This window comes from Mobula hypostoma, chromosome 5 (assembly GCF_963921235.1).
Source record: "Mobula hypostoma chromosome 5, sMobHyp1.1, whole genome shotgun sequence".
Classification (NCBI taxonomy): Eukaryota; Metazoa; Chordata; class Chondrichthyes; order Myliobatiformes; family Myliobatidae; genus Mobula; species Mobula hypostoma.
Window position 1 is genome coordinate 156,252,132 of NC_086101.1, and position 27,642 is coordinate 156,279,773.

At 40.3% G+C, this 27,642-nt stretch overlaps 1 protein-coding gene across 5 annotated transcripts in view; it reads right to left on the bottom strand.

The window, feature by feature from the left end:
* Positions 1-25,865, bottom strand: part of LOC134347083 (trans-2,3-enoyl-CoA reductase-like) — a 206,585-nt gene extending 180,720 nt beyond the window's left edge. The window contains exon 1 of one of the 5 annotated variants that reach the window (XM_063049195.1): positions 25,543-25,865. In XM_063049195.1, the coding sequence (XP_062905265.1) occupies positions 25,543-25,755 (213 nt within the window). In that variant the 5' untranslated portion in view covers positions 25,756-25,865. The remainder of the gene's footprint in view (positions 1-25,542) is intronic. The other 4 variants (XM_063049194.1, XM_063049193.1, XM_063049197.1 and 1 more) reach the window with 4 other exon arrangements.
* Between the last annotated feature and the right edge of the window lie 1,777 nt (positions 25,866-27,642).

Sequence of the window (27,642 nt, forward strand, 5' to 3'; positions counted from 1 at the left end):
ATGATAATTTCTCCTCAGGGTTATTTTACCTTAAGCTCGCTAATCAATTCTGGTTCATTGCACAACACCCAATCCAAAATAGCTGATCCCTTAGTTGGCTCAACCACGAGCTGCTCTAAAAAGCCATCTCATAGGCACTCTAGAAATTCCCCATCCTGGAATCCAGCACCAACCTGACTTTCCCTATTTACCCGCATATTGAAATCCCCCATGATAACTGTAAACATGAGGAATTCTGCAGATGCTGGAAATTCAAGCAACACACATCAAAGTTGCTGGTGAAGGCAGCAGGCCAGGCAGCATCTCTAGGAAGAGGTACAGTCGACGTTTCGGGCCGAGACCCTTTGTTAGGACTAACTGAAGGAAGAGCTAGTAAGAGATTTGAAAGTGGGAAGGAAAGGGGGAGATCCGAAATGATAGGAGAAGACAGGAGGGGAAGGGAGGAAGGTCTCAAAGCTCTCCGTTTCTTTTTGGATTCCAGACCTAATCAGTTCCCCTCTACCACCACTCTGCTCCATCTAGCGGAATTAGTCCTTACTCTTAATAATTTCTCCTTTAGCTCCTCCCACCTCCTCCAAACTAAAGGTGTGACTATGGGCACCCGTATGGGTCCTAGCTATGCCTGCCTTTTTGTTGGCTTTGTGAAACAATCTATGTTCCAAACCTATTCTGGTATCTGTCCCCCACTTTTCCTTCGCTACATCGACAGCTGCATTGGCGCTGCTTCCTGCACGCATGCTGAGCTCGTTGATTTTATTTACTTTGTCTCCAACTTTCACCCTGCCCTCAAGTTTACCTGCTCCTTTTCTGACACCTCCCTCCCCTTTCTAGATCTTTCTGTCTCTATCTCTGGAGACAGCTTATCTACTGATGTCTACTATAAGCCTACTGACTCTCACAGCTATCTGGACTATTCCTCTTCTCACCCTGTCTCCTGCAAAAACGCCATCCCCTTCTCGCAATTCCTCCGTCTCCGCCACATCTGCTCTCAGGATGAGGCTTTTCATTCCAGGACGAGGGAGATGTCCTCCTTTTTTAAAGAAAGTGGCTTCCCTTCCTCCACCATCAACTCTGCTCTCAAACGCATCTCCCCCATTTCACGCACATCTGCTCTCACTCCATCCTCCCGCCATCCCACTAGGAGTAGGATTCCCCTTGTCCTCACCTACCACCCCACCAGCCTCCGGGTCCAACATATTATTCTCCGTAACTTCTGCCACCTCCAACGGGATCCCACCACTAAGCACATCTTTCCCTCCCACCCCCCCACTTTCCACAGAGATCGCTCCCTATGCGACTCCCTTGTCCATTCGTCCCCCCCATCCCTCCCCACTGATCTCCCTCCTGGCACTTATCCGTGTAAGCGGAACAAGTGCTACACATGCCCTTACACTTCCTCCCTCATTACCATTCAGGGCCCCAGACAGTCCTTCCAGGTGAGGCGACACTTCACCTGTGAGTCGGCTGGGGTGATATACTGCGTCCGGTGCTCCCGATGTGGCCTTCTATGTATTGGCGAGACCCGACGCAGACTGGGAGATCGTTTTGCTGAACACCTACGCTCTGTCCGCCAGAGAAAGCAGGATCTCCCAGTGGCCACACATTTTACTTCCACATCCCATTCCCATTCTGATATGTCTATCCATGGCCTTCTCTACTGTAAAGATGAAGCCACACTCAGGTTGGAGGAACAACACCTTATATTCCTTCTGGGTAGCCTCCAACCTGATGGCATGAACATTGACTTCTCTAACTTCCGCTAATGCCCACCTCCCCCTTGTACCCCATCCATTATTTATTTATATACACACATTCTTTCCCTCTATCTCCTTTTTCTCCCTCTGTCCTTCTGACTATACCCCTTGCCCAACCTCTGGATTCTTTACCCCCCCTTCCCCCTTTTCCTTCTCCCTGGGCCTCCTGTCCCATGATCCTCTCATATCCGTTTTGCCAATCACCTGTCCAGCTCTTGGCTCCATCACTCCCCCTCCTATCTTCTCCTATCATTTTGGATCTCCCCCTCCCCCTCCCTCTTTCAAATCTCTTACTAGCTCTTCCTTCAGTTAGTCCTGACGACGGGTCTTGGCCCGAAACGTCAACTGTACCTCTTCCTAGAGATGCTGCCTGGCCTGCTGCGTTCACCAGCAACTTTGATGTGTGTTGCATGATTATTGTAACAATGGCCGTTTGGCATATATTTTCTATCTCCTGTTGTAATTTGAAAGCCATATCCTTACTACTGTATGGGGGTCTGTATACAAGTCCTACTAGGGTCTTTTTACCCTTGCATTTCCTTACCTGGGCTATTTTGTCTGGCAGATGCTGATGTCAGCTATGCTGCACAGCTCTACCTTCCTCTTGAATGGACCTCAGTATCTTCTCACGTGGGGAAATGCAGCCATTTTGATTTTCCCAGATTGTGGATTTCTTCGGAAGCAATAGACCATATACATATTAAAGTCAGGGCTTAGCATATAAATCCAGAAGAATCTGCTACTCCTTGAAGATGCAGATTGTGTGTCTGTCACTGATGTATTGTCACGGACAGTGCTGTATTCTGTAGCTCTCGTAGATCACGTTCCACCATCCATCAGTCTTCTGCCAAAAAGAAATGGTCCTCTGAACTAGAACATATGGAAGAGCTGAAGAGCAGAATTACATCTGAAGACATTGGCTCACAACGTTTGTCGAGGAGACTTGACAACGTGTGTTGTTAAGATGCTGCCTGACCTGCTGAGTTCCTCCAGCACTTTATGTGTGTTGCTCAAGAGTTCCAGCAGCTTTGAGATCTCTTGTGTTAATGTGTTTTTAAATCTGAGAGCTTTCAAATGTCCCTTTCCAGGAAGGATGGGTGAGGGTTTTCCCTGTCCCTTATCACCAGTGCACAGATTAGCATGCCTGCACTGTCCTTGACCACCACACAGCAGGGGGAGAAGGAAAAAGAAAACTGGGAAGGGAAAGAGTGATAAAGAAAGGTCCATTCTGGAAACACTGAAGCATTAACACACCATGCTGATGCTGGACAATAACCAGCACCACTCTGTGAAAACAGTACCGCTTCCCCTTGACATCACTGCCTCCCATGACTCAAAACAGTGATTGTCTCCAATCTATTACCTCCTCCAGCAGCAAGTTCCAGACACCAACCACTTTCTGCGTGATAAACTCCTTCCTCTCACCATAAACCTGCACCCTTTTGTTTTTGACCCATTTCACTGGGTAAAGAAGATTCTGATTCTCCAGCCTATCCACGTCTCTCATAATTTTACATATTTTTGTCAGTTATTCCTCAGCCTCCTTCACTCCAGGGAAACCAAACGAAGTCTATCCAAACTCTCTGCATAACTACAGTCCTCCAATTCTGGCAAAATCTGTGTGAATCGCCTCTTCAGTGCAGCCATAACCTCTTCTTTTTCCTCTGATTGTGATACACAAATGTACTGGTACTCACCCTGCTGGCTGCGACTGTCCCTTCAGCAGCCGGCCCCTCATGACAGTCTGACTGCACGCTATCTTTACTTTTTTACCATCTGTCCTATACTGAATCTCATCACTCCGGTTCCCAACCCCCTGCCAAATTAGTTTAAACCCTCCCCAACAGCTCTAACAAACCTGCCCGTGAGAATATTGGTCCCCCTTGGGTTCAGGTGCGACCCATCACTTTTGAACAGGTCATACCTCCCCTTGGACCAACTTCTCAGCCACAGATTTATCTGCCAAATCATCCTGTTTCTACTCTCACTGGCATGTGACACAGGCAGCAATGCAGAAATTACTACCTTGGAGGTCCTGCCTCACTGATCTTTTTTAAACTTTCCCCTCCCTCCTTAAAGCTATGCCTTCTAGTATTTAACATTTCCACCCAGGTATAAAGACTATCTATCCTATCTATGCCCTTATACTTTTATCAGGTCCCTCCTCAGTCTCTGATGCTCCAGAGAAAATAACTCAAGTTTGTCCAGCCTCTCCCAATAGTGCTGCTACATAGTACAGTATAGAAGTTGGTATTCATATTTTCCATTGATATTAATAAAATAAACAAATTACATTTATTGTATTAGGAGAGTGCACTTTGTGTAACACAAACAAGGACATGATTTAGATTAGGTTGTCAGAATTCAAAAGGTCAAAGCTGAGCAGGCAAGACTTTGTGGCAATTTAAGGAGCTACAAAAGATTTATGTAAAGAAACAGAGATTCAGACAATTCTGGAAAGAATGAGATGTTTATCATCTTTTAAATTTACCTTATTTCACTAACAGGAAACAAAATGTCACCCACAGTATAATAAAAAAAATGAAACATCAGCAATACCACATTGCCATCTACTGGAGTACAACAGATCAGGAATAGATGTGAATTAGCTCAGAATTGATGAGGTTCTAGCTGCACTAAGTGTCACTTTCAACAAGTCTTTGATATTCTGTACTGCAAGTTCACTTGGACCAGCTAACAGTACAGTCATGTTCCTCTATTTATTCCTTTTTTCTTGGATTTGGAGTATTTCTGGAAAAGCCTACCTTTACTACCCACTCTACATGCCCTGGAAGAGATAGTAGTGACCACCACCTTGAACTACTGAAGTCTGTGTGGTGAAGGAGCTTCCACAGCACTGTTGGGGAGGGAGTTCCAGGATTTAGACCCAGTGACATCAATGATTGCTGTTACATAATCAAGTTAGGACAGTGTCTGACCTGGTGGTGAACCCATAGGCAGTGATGTGCCCTAGCACCTGCTGATTTTGTCCTTCTTGGTGAAATACATTGTCAGTTTGAGGAGTTGGAGCTTCTAGGGAAGCAAATGAAGTGCATTTTGTAGAAGCCACATATAGCAAACATTGTGTGCCAGTAGTGGAGGCAATGAATATTTAGCTTGTTGGATGGGAGCACCAGTCAGCTGGACTGATTTATTCTGGATGCTGTTGAGTTTCTTGATATTAAACAGTTCTCACCTAGATAAGTGTAGATTATTCTATCACACTTCCGATCTGCACCTTATTGATGCTGAAAATATTTTAAAGTGTCAAGAGGTGAGTCACTTATGATAGGATACCCAACCTCGCTGCTTTTCCTGAAACATTAGTATTTATGTATCCAGCCCAGTAGAGCTTCTGGTTATTACTGACCTCCAGAGCGTTGATTTGGCAATCATAAGTCTATTCAGTGCCATTGGTTGGTGGGGAGACTCTTTCTTTCTCAAGGTGGTCATTGCTTGACACTTCTGTGGCCCAATGTTACATTTTGTTTATTAGACCATGACTGAATGTTGTTCTGTTGCAAGTAGGCATGGGCTGCTTTGTTTAGCAAGTGTTGCATATGGAATTGAACACTGTGCTACCATCGGCAAACATTGCCACCTCTGATGGAAAGAAGATTATTGAAGAAGCAACTGAAGATGGTTGGGCTGAGGAAATCATGAAGTAATATCCTGGCATCATTTTGTTTTAAGTGAATAATGACTGAAAACATGGAAGTTTTTTTTTTCCTTTGATGTCAACATTACCCTGGCTCCTCGATGTCACACTCAGTCTGCTTTTGATGTCAAGAATACTCAATTAAATTTCAACTTTGGAACTTTCAGCTTTTTTTTGGTCTAAGTTTGGCTCAAGGCAGTAATAAAGTCTGGAGGTTTGGATCAATTCAGTCATGAGGTAATCAGATTCAGTAATCAGCTGAGTGGGCCTGAGAAAATCCAAAGTGAACATTGGTGATCAGGTTTTTTGAGCATAATTGCCGTTTGATTGCAGCATTGATGACAGATTCCATTAATTTGGTGATGATTGAGTGTAGGCTGATTGGGTGGTATTTAGTTGGACTTGATATATTCTGCTTTTTGTGAACAGAACATAGCTGGGCAGTTTTCTGCATCATTGGGTAGATGCCAGCTTTGTAACTGTATTGGAACAATGCAGTTTGAGATACAGCTAAATCTGCTGTGTACATTTTCACTGCTGAACCTGAGGTTATTTAACCCCACAGTATATGGAATATAAGTAAATCATGAAGTATTTTTCTGACATATAGAATAATATAATTTACATTAAACTATTCAGTTAGAGCATCTTTTTTGGATGTTCTTTTAATGTTGGTTTCATTTCTAAAAAATGCAATGGAAGAGAAACTGCTCTTAAAATTAATAGTGGTTGTACAGCACTTTGCCACTGGAACGGTTTTCTGCCAAAGGATTTTAGAAAATAAATGTCAATTGACAATAGAAAAAAAAAGGAAGGTACTTCAGGTATTGGTTGAAGCCACAGTTTTCTAGGAATGATTGAAATTAGATAAGTACAGTTATTACAAAGTTTTAAAAAACCTCAATGGCAGGTCTTTGTTACCTGGGATTGCAAAGAGTGCCAAAGTTAAGGATTGATTCAGTGCATGTTAACATACAGGACTAGGGAAGTACAGTGTGGAGCAAGTTTAGGGATAGACAGCGAAGTGACAATTAGGTGCTCATGAAGGACAGAACTGGTAGCAATGTAGGAAATAAATATTTGATTGGCAACTAAATATTCCTGGATTTCGTTGCTTCAGGTGTGATAGAATTGGAGGGACAAGAGGGGGAGGTGTCGCTTTGATTGTCAGAAAAAATATTACAGCTGTGCTCTGGCAGGATAGATTAGAGGGCTCGACTAGGGAGGCTATTTGGGTGGAAATGAGGAATGGGAAAGGTGTAGTAACACTTGTAGGGGTGTATTATAGACCACCTAATGGGGAGCGAGAAGTGGAGGAACAAATTTGTAGGGAGATAGCAGATATTTGTAGTAAGCACAAGGTTGTCATTGTGGGAGATTTTAATTTTCCACACATTGACTAGGAAGCCCATACTGTAAAAGGGCTGGATGGTTTGGAGTTTGTAAAATGTGTGCAGCATAGTTTTTTGCAGCAATACATAGAGGTACCAACTAGAGAAGGGGCAGTGTTGGATCTCCTGTTAAGGAATGAGATAGGTCAGGTGACGGAGGTATGTGTTGGGGAGCACTTCGGGTCCAGTGATCACAATGCCATTAGTTTCAATATAATTATGGAGAAGGATAGGTCTGGACCCAGGGTTGAGATTTTTGATTGGAGAAAGGCTAACTTTGAGGAGATGCGAAAGGATTTAGAAGGAGTGGATTGGGATAATTTGTTTTATGGGAAGGATGTAACAGAGAAATGGAGGTCATTTAAAAGTGAAATTTTGAGGGTACAGAATCCTTGTGTTCCTGTTAGGTTGAAAGGAAAAGGTAAAAGTTTGAGAGAGCCATGGTTTTCAAGGGATGTTGGAAACTTGGTTCAGAAAAAGAGAGATATCTACAATAAATATAGGCAGCATGGAGTAAATGAGATGCTCGAGGAATATAAAGAATGTAAAAAGAATCCTAAGAAGGAAATTAGAAAAGCTAAAAGAAGATATGAGGTTGCTTTGGCAAGTAAGGTAAAAATAAATCCAAAGGGTTTCTACAATTATATTAATAGAAAAAGGATAGTGAGGGATAAAATTGGTCCCTTAGAGAATCAGATTGGACAGCTATGTGTGGAACCAAGAGAGATGGGGGAGATTTTGAACAATCTCTTTTCTTTGGTATTCACTAAGAAGAAGGATATTGAATTGTGTAAGGTAAGGGAAACAGGTAGGGAAGTTATGGAAAATATGATGATTAAAGAAGAGAAAGTACTGGCGCTTTTAAGGAACATAAAAGTGAATAAGTCTCTGGGTCCTGACAGGATATTTCCTAGGACCTTGAGGGAAATTAGTGTAGAAATAGCAGGGGCTCTGACAGAAATATTTCAAATGTCATTAGAAACAGGGATGGTGCCGGAGGATTGGCGTATTGCTCATGTTGTTCCATTGTTTAAAAAGGGTTCTAAGAGTAAACCTAGCAATTAACAGCCTGTGAGTTTGACGTCAGTGGTGGGTAAATTGATGGAAAGTATGCTTAGAGAGGGTATATATAATCATCTGGATAGACGGGGTCTGATTAGGAGCAGTCAACATGGATTTGTGCATGCAAGGTCATGTTTGACAAATCTTGTTGAATTTTTTGAAGAGGTTACTAGGAAAGTTGACGCGTGTAAAGCAGTGGATGTTGTCTATATGGACTTCAGTAAGGCCTTCGACAAGGTTCCACACGGAAGGTGAGTTAGGAAGGCTCAATTGTTAGGTATTAATATTGAAGTAGAAAAATGGATTCAGCAGTGGCTGGATGGGAGACGCCAGAGAATAGTGGTGAATAACTGTTTGTCAGATTGGAAGCCGGTGATTGGTGTGCCTCAGGGATCTGTACTGGGTCCAATGTTGTTTGTCATATATATTAATGACCTGGATGATGGGGTAGTAAATTGGATTAGTAAGTATGTAGATAATATTAAGATAGGTGGCGTTGTGGATAATGAAGTAGGTTTTCAAAGCTTGCAGAGAGATCTAGGCCAGTTAGAAGAGTGGGCTGAAAGATGGCAGATGGAGTTTAATGCTGATAAATGTGAAGTGCTACAGTTTGGTAGGACTAATCAAAATAGGACATACATGGTAAATGGTAGTGCATTGAAGAATACAGTAGAACAGAAGGATCTAGGAATAATGGTGCATAGTTCCCTGAAGGTGGAATCTCATGTGGATGGGGTGGTGAAGAAAGTTTTTGATATGCTGGCCTTTATAAATCAGAGCATTGAGTATAGGAGTTGGGATGTAATGTTAAAATTGTACAAGGCATTGGTAAGGCCAAATTTGGAGTATTGTGCACAGTTCTGGTAACCGAATTATAGGAAAAATGTCAACAAAATAGAGAGAGTACAGAGAAGATTTATAGAATATTACCTGGATTTCAGCACCTAAGTTACAGAGAAAGGTTGAACAAGTTGTGTCTTTATTCTTTGGAGTGTAGAAGGTTGAAGGGGGACTTAATAGAAGTATTTAAAATTATGAGGGGGATAGATAGAGTTGACGTGGATAGGCTTTTTCCATTGAGAGTGGGGGAGATTCAAACAAGAGGATATGTGTTGAGAGTGAGGGGGCAAAAGTTTAGGGGTAACACAAGGGGGAACTTCTTTACTCAGAAAGTGGTAGCTGTGTGGAACGAGCTTCCAGCAGAAGTTGTAGAGGCAGGTTCGTCATTTAAAGTAAAATTGGATAACTATATGGACAGGAAAGGAATGGAGGATTGTGGGCTGAGTGCAGGTCGGTGGGACTAGGTGAGAGTAAGCATTTGGCATGGACTAGAAGGGCCGAGATGGCCTGTTTCCATGCTGTAATTGTTATATGGTTATTATATGGTTATATGGTTAAAGGAGACTGGAGGTGTGACACTTTGTATGAATAGAGTACAATGTACATGAAAGGCCAAAATGTTGGCGAGAAGAATGAAAGGAAAACATTAAAACATTGCCTTTCAATTCCTCAATCTAACAATAATACTTCACAATCGATGAGGAAAGTTTTCAAATGTAATCATGTCATAATGTAGGGTATAGAAAAGAGGAATTGTACACAGCAAGATTCAACTGACAGCCCAAATGATGTTTATTGAGCTTTACATATTAGCCAGGCTAACAGGGAGAATATAAATTGTGCTTTAGGATGTTTCGTATGCATCTGAAAAAAAGCAGAGGCTAATGCTTCATTTTGAAGCATATATATTTCTCAGTGCTGGCTAGTATATAAGACCAGATATTTTGTTTGAGATCTCCAGAGAGAGTGAACTAACTCTGAGTCACAGCTAGCACAGGGGTATAGGAAAATTCTTGTCTGAAGGTAAAAAAAACCATGGGTATTAGAGTGAAAACCAAGTGAGTCCTTTCACAAAACAAACATTATTCCAGTCTCTTACATCCCTTGCATGTTCAACATTGAATAATTCCACCCTTGACTTGCACCTTGCAATGAAACAGTAAAAATTGAGATTAATAGATTATTGATTGGTAAAGAGATTAAGCTTTACAGGGAGAAAGCAAGAGAATACTATAGAAAACTAAAACCAACCATGATTGAATGGCAGAGCAGACTTGAATGGTGAAATGGCCTAATTCTGCTCCAATATCTTATGCCAAAAAATAACCTTCAAAACTAACCATCATCTTTCTTTCTTTTTCAATCTTTTTATTAATTTTCAAATTAATAAACATAACAATACTAGTACAAAGAGATTGGGATTACAGTATTGGTAATTAGCATATGCAAATATAAACTACAGGTAATACAAGCTATCTTCTGGAAAAATATTGGAAGGACATTTTTGATACTATTTCAACAGTTTTGCGTATTGATTTACAACCTCATCCTATTACTGCAATTTTTGGTTTACCAATGATGGAACATAGTTATTTATCCTCTTCAGCTTGTCGGATGATTGCATTTGTTACATTAATGGCTAGAAGATCCATTTTATTGAATTGGAAAGAGATTAATCCTCCTACTACATTTCAATGGTTTTCCCAAACTATATCTTGTTTAAATTTAGAAAAAATCAGAAGTGTCACTTTTGATCCTTCAGTTAAATTCGAAGAGACTTGGAGGCCATTTATTCAATACTTTCATATGATGTAACTTGACCTTTTCCAAATCCTTTTTATTAACCTTAAATATATGGACAGAGGAGCAGAGTTAATGACATTAAAGATTGTATCCGATGTAATATAATAGCCCAGCTTTGTTTAGTTTAGTTTTGTTTAGTTCAGTTTAGTTTAGTTTTTTGTTTTTTTTTCTAATTTGTGTTCTTTTCTTGACATTTTTTCATTTTTCCTTTTATCATGTTTAATTACATTAAGAGTTTGGGAGACTACGAACCATCATCATCTGACTAAAAACTTAAAATATTCATTGCTGTGTTTGTAGATGAGTTTCAAGCTCCCCGCCAACATTTTGAACATCATGTCATCCAAAGTGAGGCTAGTCTCCTTTAGTTCTTACTTTCCTGTCATCCCTGTTCCTTGTCAATCATTGAATTCTTGCATTAAAATTAAAAGAAACAAAATTCCAAAAACGTGCAGCATTTCCTGTCTTTACATCTAATCCTTGGCTTCCTTTTCAAATGAATGCATGGGGATTTTCCCTCTGGGCTTTTCAGTCTTCTCCAGGCCTGCATTTTATCTTGTAATAACACCCAAAGAGGCCATTAGGCTCATTGGGATTCATCCCAGCTCTCAAGGGAGCAATACCATTAGTCCAATTCCCTCTCTTCCCTTGTCTTTGTACAAATTAGCATCCAACCTTCTATTCCTTTACACAATGTCTGTTAGTTCCATTTGGAGAATGCAAGTTATATTAATAGAACAGCCACTGATGTGAGACAATTAATATCTCCATTCGGGAGGCTGACTACTTCTGTGTGCCATTCATGCTAAATTTAGATTGTTATACAGCTCATCATAAGACATTGTCTGCTTCTTTATTGCCTCATTCTGTTCCCCATTGCAACTAAATTTTCTACTTGCATTAAAGATTGATACATGAATGGTGGCTATTTTTCAGAAAAATGGAGTTGCGAAAATCTTTTAGTGAAGTCAGCTGCAAATCATTAGTTAGTTTAGGCCTCCTTAGATTTCCTTTGAAATGATTTGCTGTTTCTCTGTCACTGAACACTGATCTGACTGTATGCACTCTGCCAGAGGCAGTGTGCCATCAAAGTCTTATCAGCATTAGACTGGAGCTCCAACCTACATTCTTTCTTATCTCATACGTATAACCATCCCTTATGGATTTTTAAAGACAGAAGTAGGCAGGGAATGAGAAAATAAAAATAGAAAATGCTGAAATACTAAGCACTGAATCATGGAGTGAATATTCAGCTGTCAAATAAAAAACGAAGAATTAGAATAAATGGGTCTTTTTCCTGCTGGGAGTGGGGTGATGGTGGTGTAACTGATGAAGTACACCAGGGATCGGATCTTGGCCCTTAAATTGTTTAGTATTTGCATTAATGACCAGGATGAGAGAAAGAAATGTAATGTTCTCAACTTTTCTAATGATACAAAAATAGGTGAAGGGCATGTTGTAATGAGAATATTATGGTTCTACAATGAGATATAGATAGATTGAGTGACTGGGTGAAGAACAGGCAAACAGAGATTAAGATGGGGAAATGTGAGGTCATGCACTTCAGTAAGAGGAATCAGAGAAACTTTCTCCCTCAGATGTAGGTGAACGTTTGGAACTCTCTGCACTCATTTGTGGTGGAGACAAGATCATTAGATGTATTTAAGGAGATATTTGTAAGATCGAGGAATTGAGGATTATGAAGAACTGGCACAAAAAAAATAGAGTGATCAATTCACTGGCAGGCCAGGTCTGATGGAATGTGGCTTACTTCTGTCTTTTTTTCTTGTGTTCCTGTATTCAATGTCTGAGGAAAGGAGGTAGTGTTAACATTTCAGAGAATGAAGAGAAGCCACTTGAATAACGGGGCTGGGTCCAGTTCACGCAAAATTTGTATGAATATGTGTTTTAATCTTTGTAAATGTTGTAATGCCAATAAATTATAACTCTGAGCTAGATTTGCCATAACCGAATTGAGAATGATTTGCACCACGCTTCTGATAATTGGGCAGAGATTACAAGGCTGTAACTGCTGACTCACATAGGCATTATGTCATCTTCATTATTTAGCCCCATGGTGAAACTTTCCTCTCCTTTCCACAGAAGGACACAATTGGAGAAGGTGTAGACCAAATGGCCCTCAATCTTTTCAGTAAGATTGTGAATAGTCCTGAGACTCTGCGCCACTTTACACTGCACTCTCAGTTCCTAACGAAGAAGCCATAACACCATATGGGCAGAATTAGGCTATTCAGCCCAATGAGTTGGCTCTGCCATTCCATCATGGCTGATTTATTTTCCCTGAAGGAAAACCTGCTGACTTTGGTCTGTTTTATCATTTGCCTCCAACTACCCCAAAACTTCATATTAATAATGGACTCCACATTTTCCCAGCCACTGAAGTCAAGCTAACTGACCTATAATTTCCTTTCTTCTGCCTCTCTCCTTCTTAAAGAGTGGAAAGATACTTGCAAGTTTTCAGTCCTCCAGAACCATTCCAAAATCTAGTGATTATTTTGAAAGAGCATTACCAATGCTTCTACAATCCCTTCAGCTACCATGTTCAGAACCCTGGAGTGTAGTCCATTTGGTACAGGTGTCTTATCTACTGTACCTTCAGACCCTTCTGTTTCCCAAGTACTTTCTTCTTGGTAATAGCAACTACACTCACTTCTGTCCCCTAACACATGAAAGCACAGAGGAACATCTGGAGAAATTTCTGAAACGCTTGTTCACTGCTGTCGTTACTGCGTGGTCGGGAATCTTTCAGAGTTAGGCCTCAAAATCCTCAGCTTTGCCTGCTGTTGGCAACCGAGGTTGAAGTCGAATCGTTCGGACAGAGATGGCGCTCTACTCAGTGTCGGAGAGGTGGTCAGAGCTCGAAGTTTTCGAATGACACAGAGTCAGACTGTGGTCGGCATGGCAGGGAGAGTTCTTCCTTCTCCCGTCAGCGTGAGATGTGGGACATTTGAGAGACTTTGAACTTTTACTGTGCTCATGGACTTCTTCATCAAGTTATGGTATTGTTGCACTGTTGTAACTATATGTTATAATTATGTGGTTTTGTCAGTTTTTTCAGTCTTGGTCTGTCCTGTGTTTTGTCATATCACACCGGAGGAAATATTGTATCATTTCTTAATGCATGCATTACTAAAGGACAATAAAAGAGGACTACGTGTCTTCATAATCTAACACTCATAATCTTCTGACATACTGCTAGTGTCATCCAGAGTAAAGACTGATGCAAAATATTTATTAAGCTTATCTGCTATTTCTTGATCCCCCATTACTACCTCTACAGCCCCTTTTTCCAGTGGTCCGAAATCCGCTCTTAGCTCTCTTCTCTCTTTTTCTCTATATATCTGAAAATCTTTTGGTATCCTCCTTAATATTATTGGTCAGGTTATCCTCATATTTCATCTTTTCTCTCATTATGGCTTTTTTGGTTGCCTTCTTTTGGTTTCTAAAAACCTCCCAATCATCTAACTTTCCACTATTTTTTCTCAGTTACATGCCCTCTCTTTTCCTTTTAATCTATCTTTGACTTCCTTTGTCAGCCACGACTGCCTCATCCTCCTTTCAGAATACTTATTCAATCCAGGTATGTATCTGTTTGGGATTAAACTCCCACCATTGCTGTTCTGTCACTGTTCCTGTTAGTGTCCTCTTCCAATCAACTTTGACCAGCTCCTCTCACACGCCTTGGTAATTCCCTTTACTCCATTGTAATACTGATATATCTGATTTAGGATAAACAGATAGACAGACTTCATTAATCCCAAAGGAAATTACAGTGTCACAGGAGCATTACAAGTGCACAGATATACCATACTAGAAGAGAAGTAGAAAGAATAAAAAATAAATGACCACAAACAACCTAACAGGAGGAGGTCATCACTTCCTCAGTTATAGGTTGACTCATTGTAAAGCATCATGGCCGAGGGTAAGAATGACCTCATATAGTGCTGTTTGGAGCCACACAGTTGTTTTAGTCTATCACTAAAAGTGCTCCTCTGTTCATCTAAGGTGGCACGCAGGGGGTGAGAAACATTGTCCAGAATTTCCGTAGGGTCCTTTGTTCTACCACAGCCTCTAGTGTGTCCAGTTTGATTCCTATAACAGAGCTAGACTTTCTAATCAGTTTATTGAGCCTGTTGGCATTACCTGTGTTGATGCCATTGCCGCAGTACATCACTGCACAGAAGATTGTGCTGGTGACAACAGACTGGTAGAACATGTGAAGGAGAGACTGCATACTTCAAAGGACCTGTGTCTCCTCAAGTACTAGAGGAAACTTTGGCTCTTCTTATACACAGCCTCTGTGTTTCTGCTCCACTCAAATCTGTCATCCAGGAGCACCCCCAGGTACTTGTAGGTCCTAACCACATCCACGTCCTCACCATAATTAGAAACAGGGAGCAGTGCAGGTTTAGTCTTCCTAAAGTTCATCACCATCTCCTTTGTCTTACTGATGTTTCACTGCAGATGATTCAACTTGCACCATTTGACACTGCAGGGTGTACTCTATCATCTTGTGATCACGGTCTCCAAAAGGTTTCTTTATCTTAAGCTCTCTAATCAAATCTCATTCATGACACAGCACCCAATCCAAAGCCATCCAAAAATCCATTAACTGGATTTTGAAATATATTCAGTTTAACTCTCTATCAATTGCAACTTTGCAATTTGCTTCAACTCTTCTCTGTAGTATCATATCCTGCTTGCCAGTCATCTTGTAGACCTTAAGAATCATGACAAGTACACCACAGGATAATTGGAGTTGAAGTTAAACAAACTAGTGATGAGCCATACTGGCACTATTCTTCTGTTTGTCAATTCCATGTCTCTGTAGAATAATTCTTCAGGGTTTTTATCAATCATCAAGGTACTCTCCCTTTCAATATGCATTCTATTATTGGAATGATATCTAGTTTAACTATCTTTGTAAGTTTTATGTCTATAGAGAATTAATTCTGTCTTATTTTCTTTCCAGAAATAACAGAGCAGCGTATGTATTTTATTACACAATCGGAATTGTTGCAAATGTGCTATTTGGTCCTTTCTATTATTTAAATTTTGAGTAGAATACATTTCAAAGATATATTTGAGTGCTGATGGAAACTTTCCAATCAAAATCTCCATGTTTATTCCCCACGTTGTCAGGGAGAATTGATATGTATTTGAACATTATTTACTTCCATTTCAAAAAAAATTCTGCATCTTTCCAAGTTTTTCTTTGGTGACTGTCTAGGATCTTTTGATTGTTCATAACATGTTCTCTATCTTCTCGTTGACTCAGAAAATCAGCTAACATAATCAAAGACCCTAGTAACCCTGGACATCCTATCTTCAGCCTCTCCCATTTGAAAGAAGATACAAAAGCCTCATAGGGCATGCAGCCAGGCTCAAGGACAGCTTCTAACCCACTATTATAAGATACTTGAATGAACCTCTTGTTCAATAAGTTGGACTCTTTACCTCACAATCCACATCATTATGACCCTGCATATATTGTCTGCCCATACTGCACTTTCTCTGTAACTGTAACATTCTATACTGCCTTCTGGTTTATTGCTATACTCCTGTACTATCTCAATATACTAATGTTGTGAAATTCTCTGTATGGATGACATGAAAACTTGGTTTTTCACTGTATCTCAGTACGTTTGAAAATGATAAACCAATTATCATTAACTAAGTGTCTATACAAGACATACTCAATGGCCACTTTATTAGGTATGTCCTGCCACATAATAAAGTGGCCATTGAGTGTATGTTTATAGTCTTCTGCTACTGGAGGCCATCCACTTCAAGCTTCAATGTGTTCTGCATTCAGAGATGCTCTTCTGTGCACCACTGTTGCAAAGCATGGTTAATTGAGTTACTGTCACCTTCCTGTTAGCTTGAAACTGTGTGTCCATTCTCCCCCGATCTCTCTCAATAACAAAGCATTTCTGCCCACAGAACTGCCGCTGACTGGATGTTTAAAATTTTTCCCGTCATTCTCTGTAAACTCTAAAGACTATGGTTCATGAAAATCCCAGGAAATCAGCATTTTCTGAGGTACTTAAACCACCCCATCTGGCACCAACAATCATTCAATGGTCAAAGTCACTTTGATCACATTTCTTCCCCATTCTGATGTCTGGTCTGAACAACAGCTGAACCTCTTGACTATGTTTGCATCATTTATGCATTAAGTTGCTACCAAATGATTGCCTGATGATATATTTGATTAATGAGATGTTGTACAGATATATCTAATAAAAGTGTTTGCTGAGTATGTATATAAAACTTCCTTGTCTTTCAACTCTATTTCTCTAGAAATCAAAAATCAATCCCAATACTTCTTAGTGACCTTAACAATCTGCAGTGCTAATTTTTGTTATTTGTTCATTAGTTCTCCGAAATATCTCAAGGTCATTTAGCCTCTTATTTTCAATGAATTTGTGAAAAAATTCTGCTTCCTATCAAAGTGCACTACTTCATATTTAGGGGAGGGAGCAAACGTCAACTCAGACCAGGAGAGGCCTGTGTCGGGTATTTTCATGCCTTACAAGGTGCAGATTGGAAGTCTGTGTGGGGCGCCACTCCTTGTACAGACACTAGAGCAATGTGTGGTTAATTGCCTTGCTCAAGGACACAAACACGCTGCCACAGCTGAGGCTCGAACTAGCAACCTTCAGATCACTAGACGAACACCTTCACCACTTGGCCACGTGCCCAACTATATTCAAATTACTTCCCAACTTCAATAAATACCCTAGCCATTTTGTTATAGTCTTCCTCCATGTTGAGACCATCCAGTGATGTCGTACCATGTTTAGCAGATTTCAGGGAGAGAGGTCCCGCGTTTGGATCTGGCTTGCTCCTTACACACATTTCATCGAAGCTGGGTTGAGCCTCGAGCTACCAACTCAGCCTTATAAAACACTCAAATGCTAAAGAAATGGCAAGGATGTTGACTGATGAACCAAACAAGGCGCAGGGAGGAGCTTTACCTTTTTTTTACCATGTTAAATATGGTGAAGCATCATTGATACCTTTTGTCAGTCCTTATGCCTATTCTTTTGGTCTTGACCAGGAAAATATGTTCACTCAACAGTGAATGCACTAATGACATTTACCTGCCATCTGACTACCAAAATTTTGTTTCTTCGTACATGTTATTAATGATCAGTAATGATTCAACCAATTTGTTCAATTAGAGGATCAAGAGAGAATGGTCTCATGTCCACGATCCTCCCTGTACTGGCTGGTAGCAGCACGACCATGTTCGATGGACAAGAGCTTCCGAGGTTGCAGAAGAGATGACTTCTGTATCCTGGGATCCGGAGGGTAGCATCACCATCCAGTATGGAGGGGCTGCTATACAGGGTCAAAAAAAAGCTGCAAACCAGCTCCATCATGGCACATGCCTCCCCACTATCAAGGATATCTTCAAAAGGCAATGCCTCAAAAAGGTGGCATCCATTAATGACCCTTTACACTCAGGACATGCCCACTTCTCATTGCTATCATCAGGGTGGAGGTACCAGAGCCTAAAGACACACTGTCAATGTTGTAGAAAAAGCTTTTTCCCCTCCACCATCAGATTTCTGAACGGACAGTGAACCCATGAGCTACATACCTCATTATTTTTGCTGTTTTTACGTTACTTATTTATTGTTATATATAACAATAAATTTCACAACGTACATCAGTAATAATGAATCTGAATATGACTTCATGCAAGTAAGTACAAACAACTGATGTCTCTTTGAAACCAAGCCTGTTTATTGTAGTGGATTATGGATGCTTGTAATTGTCTTCAAAGTTTAAACTAATATGGAATAATTTATGGTAGAAATATCTGCATGGGCAAACATCCAAGTATTTAAAGTATGGTTTGATTAAAAAGAAATGTTTAGTTGTAATTTTGCTGCTTCTGCTATCTCTTTTATGGCCGTATCTGTGATGATTGGCTGCAGGTGAGTGAATTGTTTTCGCCATTTTGGTTGCTCACTTGTTTTCCCTTTCTAAGTAATTGTCCATTTCTAACTTACAGATCAAGATTAAGATTCAAGTTCATTTGGCATATTCACATTGACTCATAGAGTGAAATGCTTAGTTTGCGTCAAAAACCAACAGGGTGTGTTGGGGACAGCCTGCAAGTGTTGCCACATTTTCCAGTGCCAACAGCTTACTTACAAGGCTCAGCAAAACAACACAGAACACAACAAGCAACAGCAAAAGTAAGCATAATCAACTGGTTTATGGATGTTACTCAGGAATGGGAACTTACATTCCCAAGAGACTGTCTGCATTACTTTAGGCCCCAGGGCTCTTGCTTTGTATTTTTGTTTATTATTGTCACATATACTAAAATCAGTGAAAGTTTGTTCTACATGCTATTTATGCAAATCAAATCATTAGACGGTGTATTGAGCTAGATAAGGTAAAACAGGAATAATGCAGAATAAAGTATTATAGAGTCACTCTCTCGGTAGGTTATGGAAGTCTGTGTCTCTTACTGAAGCATTTTTTTTATTATTGATAAACAGCACTAGAATAGGCCCTTCCACCCAGCAATCCCCAGATTTAATCCTAGCGTAATCACAGGACAATTTACAATGACCAATTAACCTACCAAATGGTACATGCTTGGACTGTGGGAGGAATCCCATGCGGTCATGAGGTGAGTGTACAAACACTTCACACGCAGTGGTGGAAATTGAACCCGGGTTGCTGGTACTGTAAAGCGTTATGCTAACCACTACGCTACTGCATTGCCCCCGATTTTAAACCATTTTCTCTTCCTATAGATACTGCCTGACCTTCTGAGTGTTTTGTACATTTTCTGTTTTATTTACCTTCATGGGAATTGCTCATTACCAATGTCAGGGAGCATAAAAGGAGCCTGCATTTTACAGTGTCTTTCAAATTTCAAAATGTCTTAAAACACAATACAACTAATTAAAGGCTTTTGAAGAGTAGTCACTGTTTATAATATGAAGAAGAGCAAGTACATGCAATATTTTCACGTTTTATTTTTTGTATCAGGGTAGCCTGAAAACAGACTATAATGATGAAAAACTAGAAATTTGAGCTCACTCTCTGAAGCCAGAGTGTAATTAGACTTTCTTTTGCAATCTTTACCCAGAGCACTGTAGATAGTTCCTTTTTAACCATACGTCCAACTTACACTGAATATTCTACTCCCAACCTTCCTCCTTGTCGACCCCCTCAGTTCAATCATCCATAATCTGCTTTGACTGATTATTAATTCTAGTGCTGATGGAAACCGTTCCACTTTTTTTTTCTGTTCAATCCTCCCATAGCCTTGAATGCTTCAATTAAATCTCTCTCACTCTGCTCTGAGGAAACCCAGCTTTATCAATCTGTTTAAATTGTCACACAGCCCTGGTGCATATCCAGCATCATTTCCAATAAAACATAACATCCCTTTGATAGCGTAATGCCCAGAGGTGGTCTCTTTATTTTCGCTCAGACATAATCAGGATTTTATAAAGATTTGGCATCATGGCTTTTTTATATTCAATGGATTAACTTTTTTAAAAAATGAATTTTGTGTGCAAATCGGACAGTACTACAGAGGCACAAGGGACAGCAGATACTGGTTTTGACCTGAAACATCGACAATTCCCTTCCTCGCACAGATGCTGCTTGACTTACTGAGTCCCTCCAACAGATTGTTTATTGCTCCTTACTTAACAGGATTATCAACTGTTCCAAGAGCTATAAAGGTTTTTTTCTATAGAAGCCTTCATTTTTTTGTGATTCTGCACCTATTTGATTGAGCATTTCATGAATCCTTCCTTTATTCTGCTTCCAAAAAATATCATTTCATACTTGTTAATATTGAAGCTACACTGCCAGCCATTTCATCAGTATGCTGAAGATCCCCTGAATAATGTAGATATTCTCCAGAATATTTTCTACTCAAAGTTTTATGTCATCTGCAGATTTTCAGGTAATGGTACCTGTATCCAACTACCCAACTCAGCTCATTAAAATATACTCAAGCAGCCCTGGGTGGTATGTTTAAATCACAACTATTCAGACCCATTCTCTGATTTCCATCTCCTTTGCTTTTGCTGTACTTCTCTGGCACTGTTGCTTTCAACCTTTTTCAGGTTTTCCAACAAGTGACATTTCCCACATTACATTTTGAAAGTCCGTGAGGCAACGTTAGTTGCACTACCATAGATTCATGAGGATATGAAACATGGACGCAGGCCCTTTGATCTAACTCAGCATGCGATGCCTGCATTTGGCCCATATCCTTCCAAACTTTTCCTATCCATGTACCTGTCCAAATGCCATTCAAAATTTGCAATTGTACCCGCCTTGACCACCTCCTCTGACAGCTTGTTCCGTACACCCACCATCGTTTGTGTGAAAACCGGGCCCCTCAGTTCCCCTTAAAACCCAAGCCTTCTGGTTTTAGACTCCCTCGCCTTGTAAAAAAGACTGTGTCGATCTACCCTGTCTATGCCCCTCATAATTTTATAAACTTTGATGAAGTCAGTCCTTTCTACTGCAAAAAAGACAGTCCCAGCCTATCCAATCCCTCATTATAACTCATGTCCTTCCAATCTGATGGCGTTTCTGTGAAGTCTTCCTGAACCCTTTCCAGCTTAATCACATCCTTCCTATAGCTGGGAAACCAGAACTGCACACAATACTTCAAGTGTAGTTTAGTCAATTACTTACAGTATACAAATGTAAACTGACATCCCAGCTCCTATAAACAGTGCCTCAGATAATGAAGGCAGTCATGCTGTTCACCTTCTTCATCAGTCTTTCTATCTGTGTTGCCACTTACAGGGAATTATGTACCCCAAAGTCCATTTGTTCAATATCTCTGTTAGACCTGGCCTGATTTAACTTCCCAGAATCCATCACTTTGAGCTCCCCTGACTTAAATTCCAACAGCCAGTTCTCAGTAGATCTAGATTCGATTGTAACCTAGACAACCTGCTTCGCTGTTCATTATTACACTAATTTTGATATCATCTTCAAAATTATTTATCATGCCACCTACATACTCTTTGTCACTGACCTCCTCTCCTCAGGAGGCAGGGAAAAGTATTAAATGATCCTGCAAAAGAATAAATGCACTTTGGGAAATGCGGTGACTCAGCCATGCAAGAAGATATGTAAATGCACAATAAAAATAACATTTTGTCATTGAATAGAGGAACTACAGGACTGGGACATGAAACAAGTGTTGACACATCTACCTGTGATGTAGAGTTGCATGAGATTCAAGTGATGAAGAAGACTTATTGCTGGTCAACAACTGTATGGAAGTGACCAATCTAATTTAAGTTATGCCTTAAAACAATTCATGGAGTTGTCTATGACATTAGGATTCTCACATTCCACTCTATCAAAGCAAGGGAAATGTTAATGCGTTTGCAGTCATGTTACCATGCAATAATTTCATCTTATTTTACCAGTGCCCATCCTTTTCAACAAGTGCAAGACAAGAATCAGAATCAGTTTTATTAGCACAATAAAGTGGTCACTTTATTAGCTACACCTGTACACCTGCATGTTAACGCAAATATCTAACTAGCAAATTATGTAGCAACAACACAATGCATAAAAGCATATAGATGTGAAGAGGTTCAATTGTCATTCAATCCAAACATCGCAGTCCAAAGTAAATTTATTATCTGCTATAAATACAAATATGTCACCATTACAATCCTAAGATTCATTTTCTTGTGGGCATACACCATAAATCCATGAAACACAATAGAATCAATGAAAGACTGCATGCAACATGCCGGCCAAACAACCAATATGCAAAAGAAAACAAACTGTGTGTAAATACTGTACAAAATAAACTAATAAAGAAATAATAATGATTAATTAACAAGCAATAAATATCGAAAGCATAAGATGAAGAGTCCTTGAAAGTGAGTGCAGGTTGTGGGAATATTTAAATTTGTTGGATTTTCTGTTCGAAGGCATTAGTGTTTCCATGCCAGACTGTGATGCAGCCAGTCAATATACTCTCCACCACACATCTGTACAGGTTTGTCAAAATTTTACATGTCAGACTGAATCTATTTTGTAAGATAGTAGAGGCGCTGATATGCTTTCTTCATAATTGCACTTTTGTGACAGTTCCTCTGAAATTTAAACACCCAGGAGTTTAAAGTTGCTGACCTTCTCCACTTCTGATCCTTCTATAAGGACTGGCTCGTGGACCTCTGGTCTCCTCCTGAAGCCAATAATCAGCTCCTAGGTCTCGTTGACAGGTTGCTGTTGCAGCACCACTCTGTCACTCAGCCACATAATGACCATAAGACCATTCGACATAGGATCAGAATGAGGCTATTTGGTCCATAAAGTCTGCTCTGCCATTCAAAGATGGTTGATCTTTTTTTACCTTCCTCGGCACCGTGCCCCAGTCTTCTTCGCGAACCTATCAATCTCCACCTTATATACACCCAATGGCTTGGACTCCACCACTGCCTATGGTAACAAGTTTCATATATTCACCACCCTCTGGCTAAAGAAATTTCTCCGCATCTCTCTTTTGAAAGGGCACCCCTCTATCCTGAGACTGTGCTGTCTTGTCCTTGGCTCCCTCTTCATGGGAATCATCCTTTCCACAGCTACTCTGTCTTTCAACATTTGAAGGTTTCAATGAGATCCACCCTTACTTATCTTTGACTTCCCTTGTCAGACACGGTTGTACTATTTTGCCATTTGAGTATTTCTTTGTTTTTGGAATACATCTACCCTGCACCTTCCTCATTTTTTCTCAGAAACTCAAGCCTTTGCTGCTCTGCCATCAACCTTCCCAGCATCAAATTCCTATTTAAATTCCAACTTCTCTCTCATACCACTGTAATTTCCTCTACTCAACTGAAGTACTTCTTATCAGACTTTACTTTCTCCTTATCAAATTTCAAGTTGAACTCAGTCATATTATCATCACTGGTTCCTAAATGTTCCCTTACCTTCAGCTCCGCAATCCCCTCTGATTCATTACATGACACCCAATCCAGTATATCTGACCCCTTAGTGGGCTCAGCAACAAACTTCCCTAAAAAGCCATCTTGTAGGTATTCCACAAATTCACCCTCTTGAGATCCATTACCAACCCAATTTTCCCAATTGATCTGCAAGTTAAAATCTTCCATGACTATCATAACTTAGCCCTTTAGACATGCCTTTTCTATTTCCCATTGTAATCTGTGGTCCACACCCCGGCTACTGTTTGCAGGCCTGTATATAACTGCTATCAGGGTCTTTTTACTGTTGCAGTTTCTTAACTCAACCCACAAGGATTCAATATCTTCCAATCCTATGTCACGTCTTTCTAATGATTTGATGCCATTCTTTACTAGAAAAGCCTCCCCATTCCTTCCATCTACCTTCTGATCCCTCAGTTACAATGTGTACCTTGGACAATCAGCTCCCAACTACAACTCTCCTTCAGCCATGATTCCGTGATGCAATATAAGAAATGTAATATAAGTGACTTTGATCATGGAATAAGTGACGATCCCGGATGGGGTGGTTTGAGTATTTCAGAAACTGCTGATCTCCTGAGATTTTCACACACAACAGTCTCGATAGAGTTTACAGAGAATGGTGCAAAAACAAAAAAAAAAACACCCTGTGAGTGGCAGTTCGGGGAGCAACAATGCTTTGTTAAGAGAGAGGTCAGAGGGGAATGGCCAGACTTGTTCAAACTGACAGGAAGGTGACAGTAACTCAAATAACCCCATAACTAGAATGGTGTACAGGAGCATCTCTGAATGCGCGCCATGTCAAATCTTGAAGTGAATGGGCTACACAGCAGCAGAACGTGAATATACAGAAGGTACCTAATAAAGTGGCCAATGAGTATATGTCATGAAATTTGTTGTTTTGTGATGGCAGTGCAGTGCAAGGCATAACATTAGGATAGGTTACAATTAAAAAAAAATACCACAAAAGAGGAAGAGTGGGTAGTGCTCATCGACCGTTGAGAAATCTGATGGCTAAGTGGAAGAATTTAAATGTTAAGTGTGGTCTTTAGGCTCCTATACCTTCTCACTAATGATAATAATGAGAAGAGGGCTTGTTCTGGATAGTGAGCATCCTTAATGATGGACATTGCCTTTTCAAGGCATTGCATCTTCAAGATGTTCTTGATTGTGTTGAGCTTTGGACTCCATGTCCTTTTTTAATCTGTTTAGTGCATTAAACGTATTTCCTTTAAGCCCTAAATGTTTATTTACTTGAATCCATATTTCAATTTCTAATAGTGAACAGACCTAAATTGATATCACCACAGATATACCATTATGGTTTGGAAACCATTTTGGTTTAACACACTTTTCTGTGGAAATGATGCTTACTTCTCTCGCTTCTGACTTCACAGTTCCATTCACCCGTTGGTTTAAATGTCTAATCAACTTCAATCAAAGTGTATTCTAGACAATTTATTAAGTGCTTAGCGCAGTGGGGTCCCCTGGCGTATTTCACAGCCGATGTCTTTAGTGGCATATAGTGCCAGATTAGAGTTTGTGTAAATAATAGTTGAGGGCTTAATGAACTAATCCCCTTTGTGCTTGATTGAACCATGAACAGGGTCTCCTTGTGTTACTTGAGACAACAGAAACTAGCCTGGAGCCAAGTTCTTTTCAGGTCTCTGAGTCAGATGTAGTTATGCATTCACAATTCTTTCCATTCTATATCTTGCATGTACACTTTTGGAACATTAGATAATTTTAATTGGCTCTTAACCAATTTTAATGTGTTTTAGTGTACTTTTTAATCTTCACCTTGAGCAAATTTCAACAGAAATCGCAAAATGATATTGATCATTAGTTCACTCTTGCTTGTTAAATGATGTTTTTTTTTCTTGTTGCTATTTAAACATACAGAGCTCTTCTGTACTAACTGTATTCATTATTAACTAACTTGAATCCTTACCACAGAGTTTTGTATCTCAAACTCATTCCCCCATAGTGCAGACCAGTGTAGGAATGTCCAAAGTGTCAAAAAGGAAAAGACTCACCTTTTCAAGGATGCAAATCTGCTTCTTTGTCCGAGCATCAAGAATTTCCACCTCTAAGTAAGAAACTCTCGAATGTTTTTGTATCACACCCTGCCCCAGTTGTCCTGAAGTCAAAACTAACTGAGACAGGGAAAATAATGATTTCAGCCCAGGTTGTTTGCCAAGTGCCATGGTCTCTTCGGTTGGAGCTCTTCTTTTGCAAAGTGCTTGCATTCTCTACCTGCTTAACTTGCCTGAACCAGACCAGATTGTTAATAAGAGGACAATTCTCTAACGTTTAAATAGCCACAGAGACCTACAACTCATCAAAAGGTCAGGCGACATTCCATTTGAAGTATATAATCTTATTCAACATGACTGGGCACAGCGGCTCTGTAATCCCCTTCTATATTTAACTTGTCATTGGCTAATGTGTCAAGAGCGCTCATCTTAATGGCAGAATAGCTTTCAGAGAAAACTAACTACTTCCTATCATCTTCCTTATCACCTTGCTTTCTAAGTGACAGCTTGGGTTGCATTCCTCAGATATACAGGGCAGAAAGAACTCAAGGCCCAGTTTTAGCAAGTTCCACTGATATCATCACAATTCATCAGGCTAAGAGCAGAACTTTGTGAAGTGAAACCTTGTAAACTCAAAATTTTTGGAATAGCTTCTTCGCCTCTACCATCAAATTTATGAATGGTCCATGCACCCATTGCCACTACCTCACAGTTTGATCTCTTGTAGGTAGCATTGTTTAATTATTTTTATCCTTCTATGCTTTTCCTATTTAAGCGTCTGCCTCAATCCTTCTTAAACATGGTAATTTTATCTGATTTGTGCACCTCCTTCAACAGAGTTCCAGATTCAACCACTCTCTGTGTAAAATCTTATCCCTCAGATCCCTTTAAACTGCTTCCTCTCACCTTGCACCTACTCTGTCTTGGGAAAAAGATTTTGCCTGTCTATCCTATCTATGCCTCTCACAACCCTATATAGCCCTCCAAGATCCACACTCTCCTGATTGTAAGTATTTTATTATTATTTTATTTAGAGATACAGGACAATAAAGACAGATTAATGAACCTGCCCTGCCTGCTAACCATGCACCTTTTTAATGTGGGAGAAAATTGGATCACCTAGGGGAAACCCATAGAGTCATAGGAAAAATGTTGAAACTCCTTTCAGATAGCTGTTGAATTGAACCTGGATCACAGGCACAAGAAAATCTGCAAACGCTGGAAGTCCAAAGCAATACATACAAAATTCTGGAGGAACTCAGAAGGCCAGGCAGCATCTTTGGAAAAGAGTAAAGAGTCCACATTTCAGGCCGAGGTTCTTTATCAGGACTGGAAAGAAGGAGAAGTCAGAGTAAGAAGGTGGGGGAGAGGAGGAAGAAGTACAAGGTGGTAGGTGAAACCAGGAGAGGGGAAGGGGGTGAAGTAAAGAGCTGGGAAGCTAATTGGTGAAAGAGATAAAGGGCTGGAGGAGGAGGAATCTGAAAGAAGAGGAAAGAAGAGCATGGCAGAAAGGGAAGGGGGAGGAGCAGAAGAGGGAGGTGATGAGCAGGTAAAGAGATAAGGTGCGAGAGGGAAACAGGAATGGGGAATAATGAAGGGGGGGGGCAATTACCAGAAGTTCAAGAAATTGATATCCATGCCTGCAGATTGGAAGCTGCTGAGAAGGAATATAAGGTGTTGCACCTCCAACCTAAGTGTGGCCTTATCACAGCAGTAGAGGAGGCCATGGACTGACATGTCAGAATGGGAATGGGAAGTAAAATTGAAGTGGATGGCCACCAGGAGATTCCGCTTTTTCTGGCAGAAGGATCATTGGCACTGTTACATTACTGCTATATTACCATGTAACCTCAAATATTTTGCCATTCCTTCATCATTGCTGAAACAAAATCCTGGAACTCTCTTCCTTACAGCTATGTGGGCATAGCCACACTTCAGGATCCGCAATAGTTCAAGATAACCACTTGTTGTCACTTTCTCAAGGGCATCTAAGCAAGAGAGCAGCCTGTAAAGCCCACACACCTTGAATAAATTTCAAAGAAATAAACAAGCATTGGCTTGGTCATGAACTAACCATGGTCAATGATGGTGGAGCCTAAC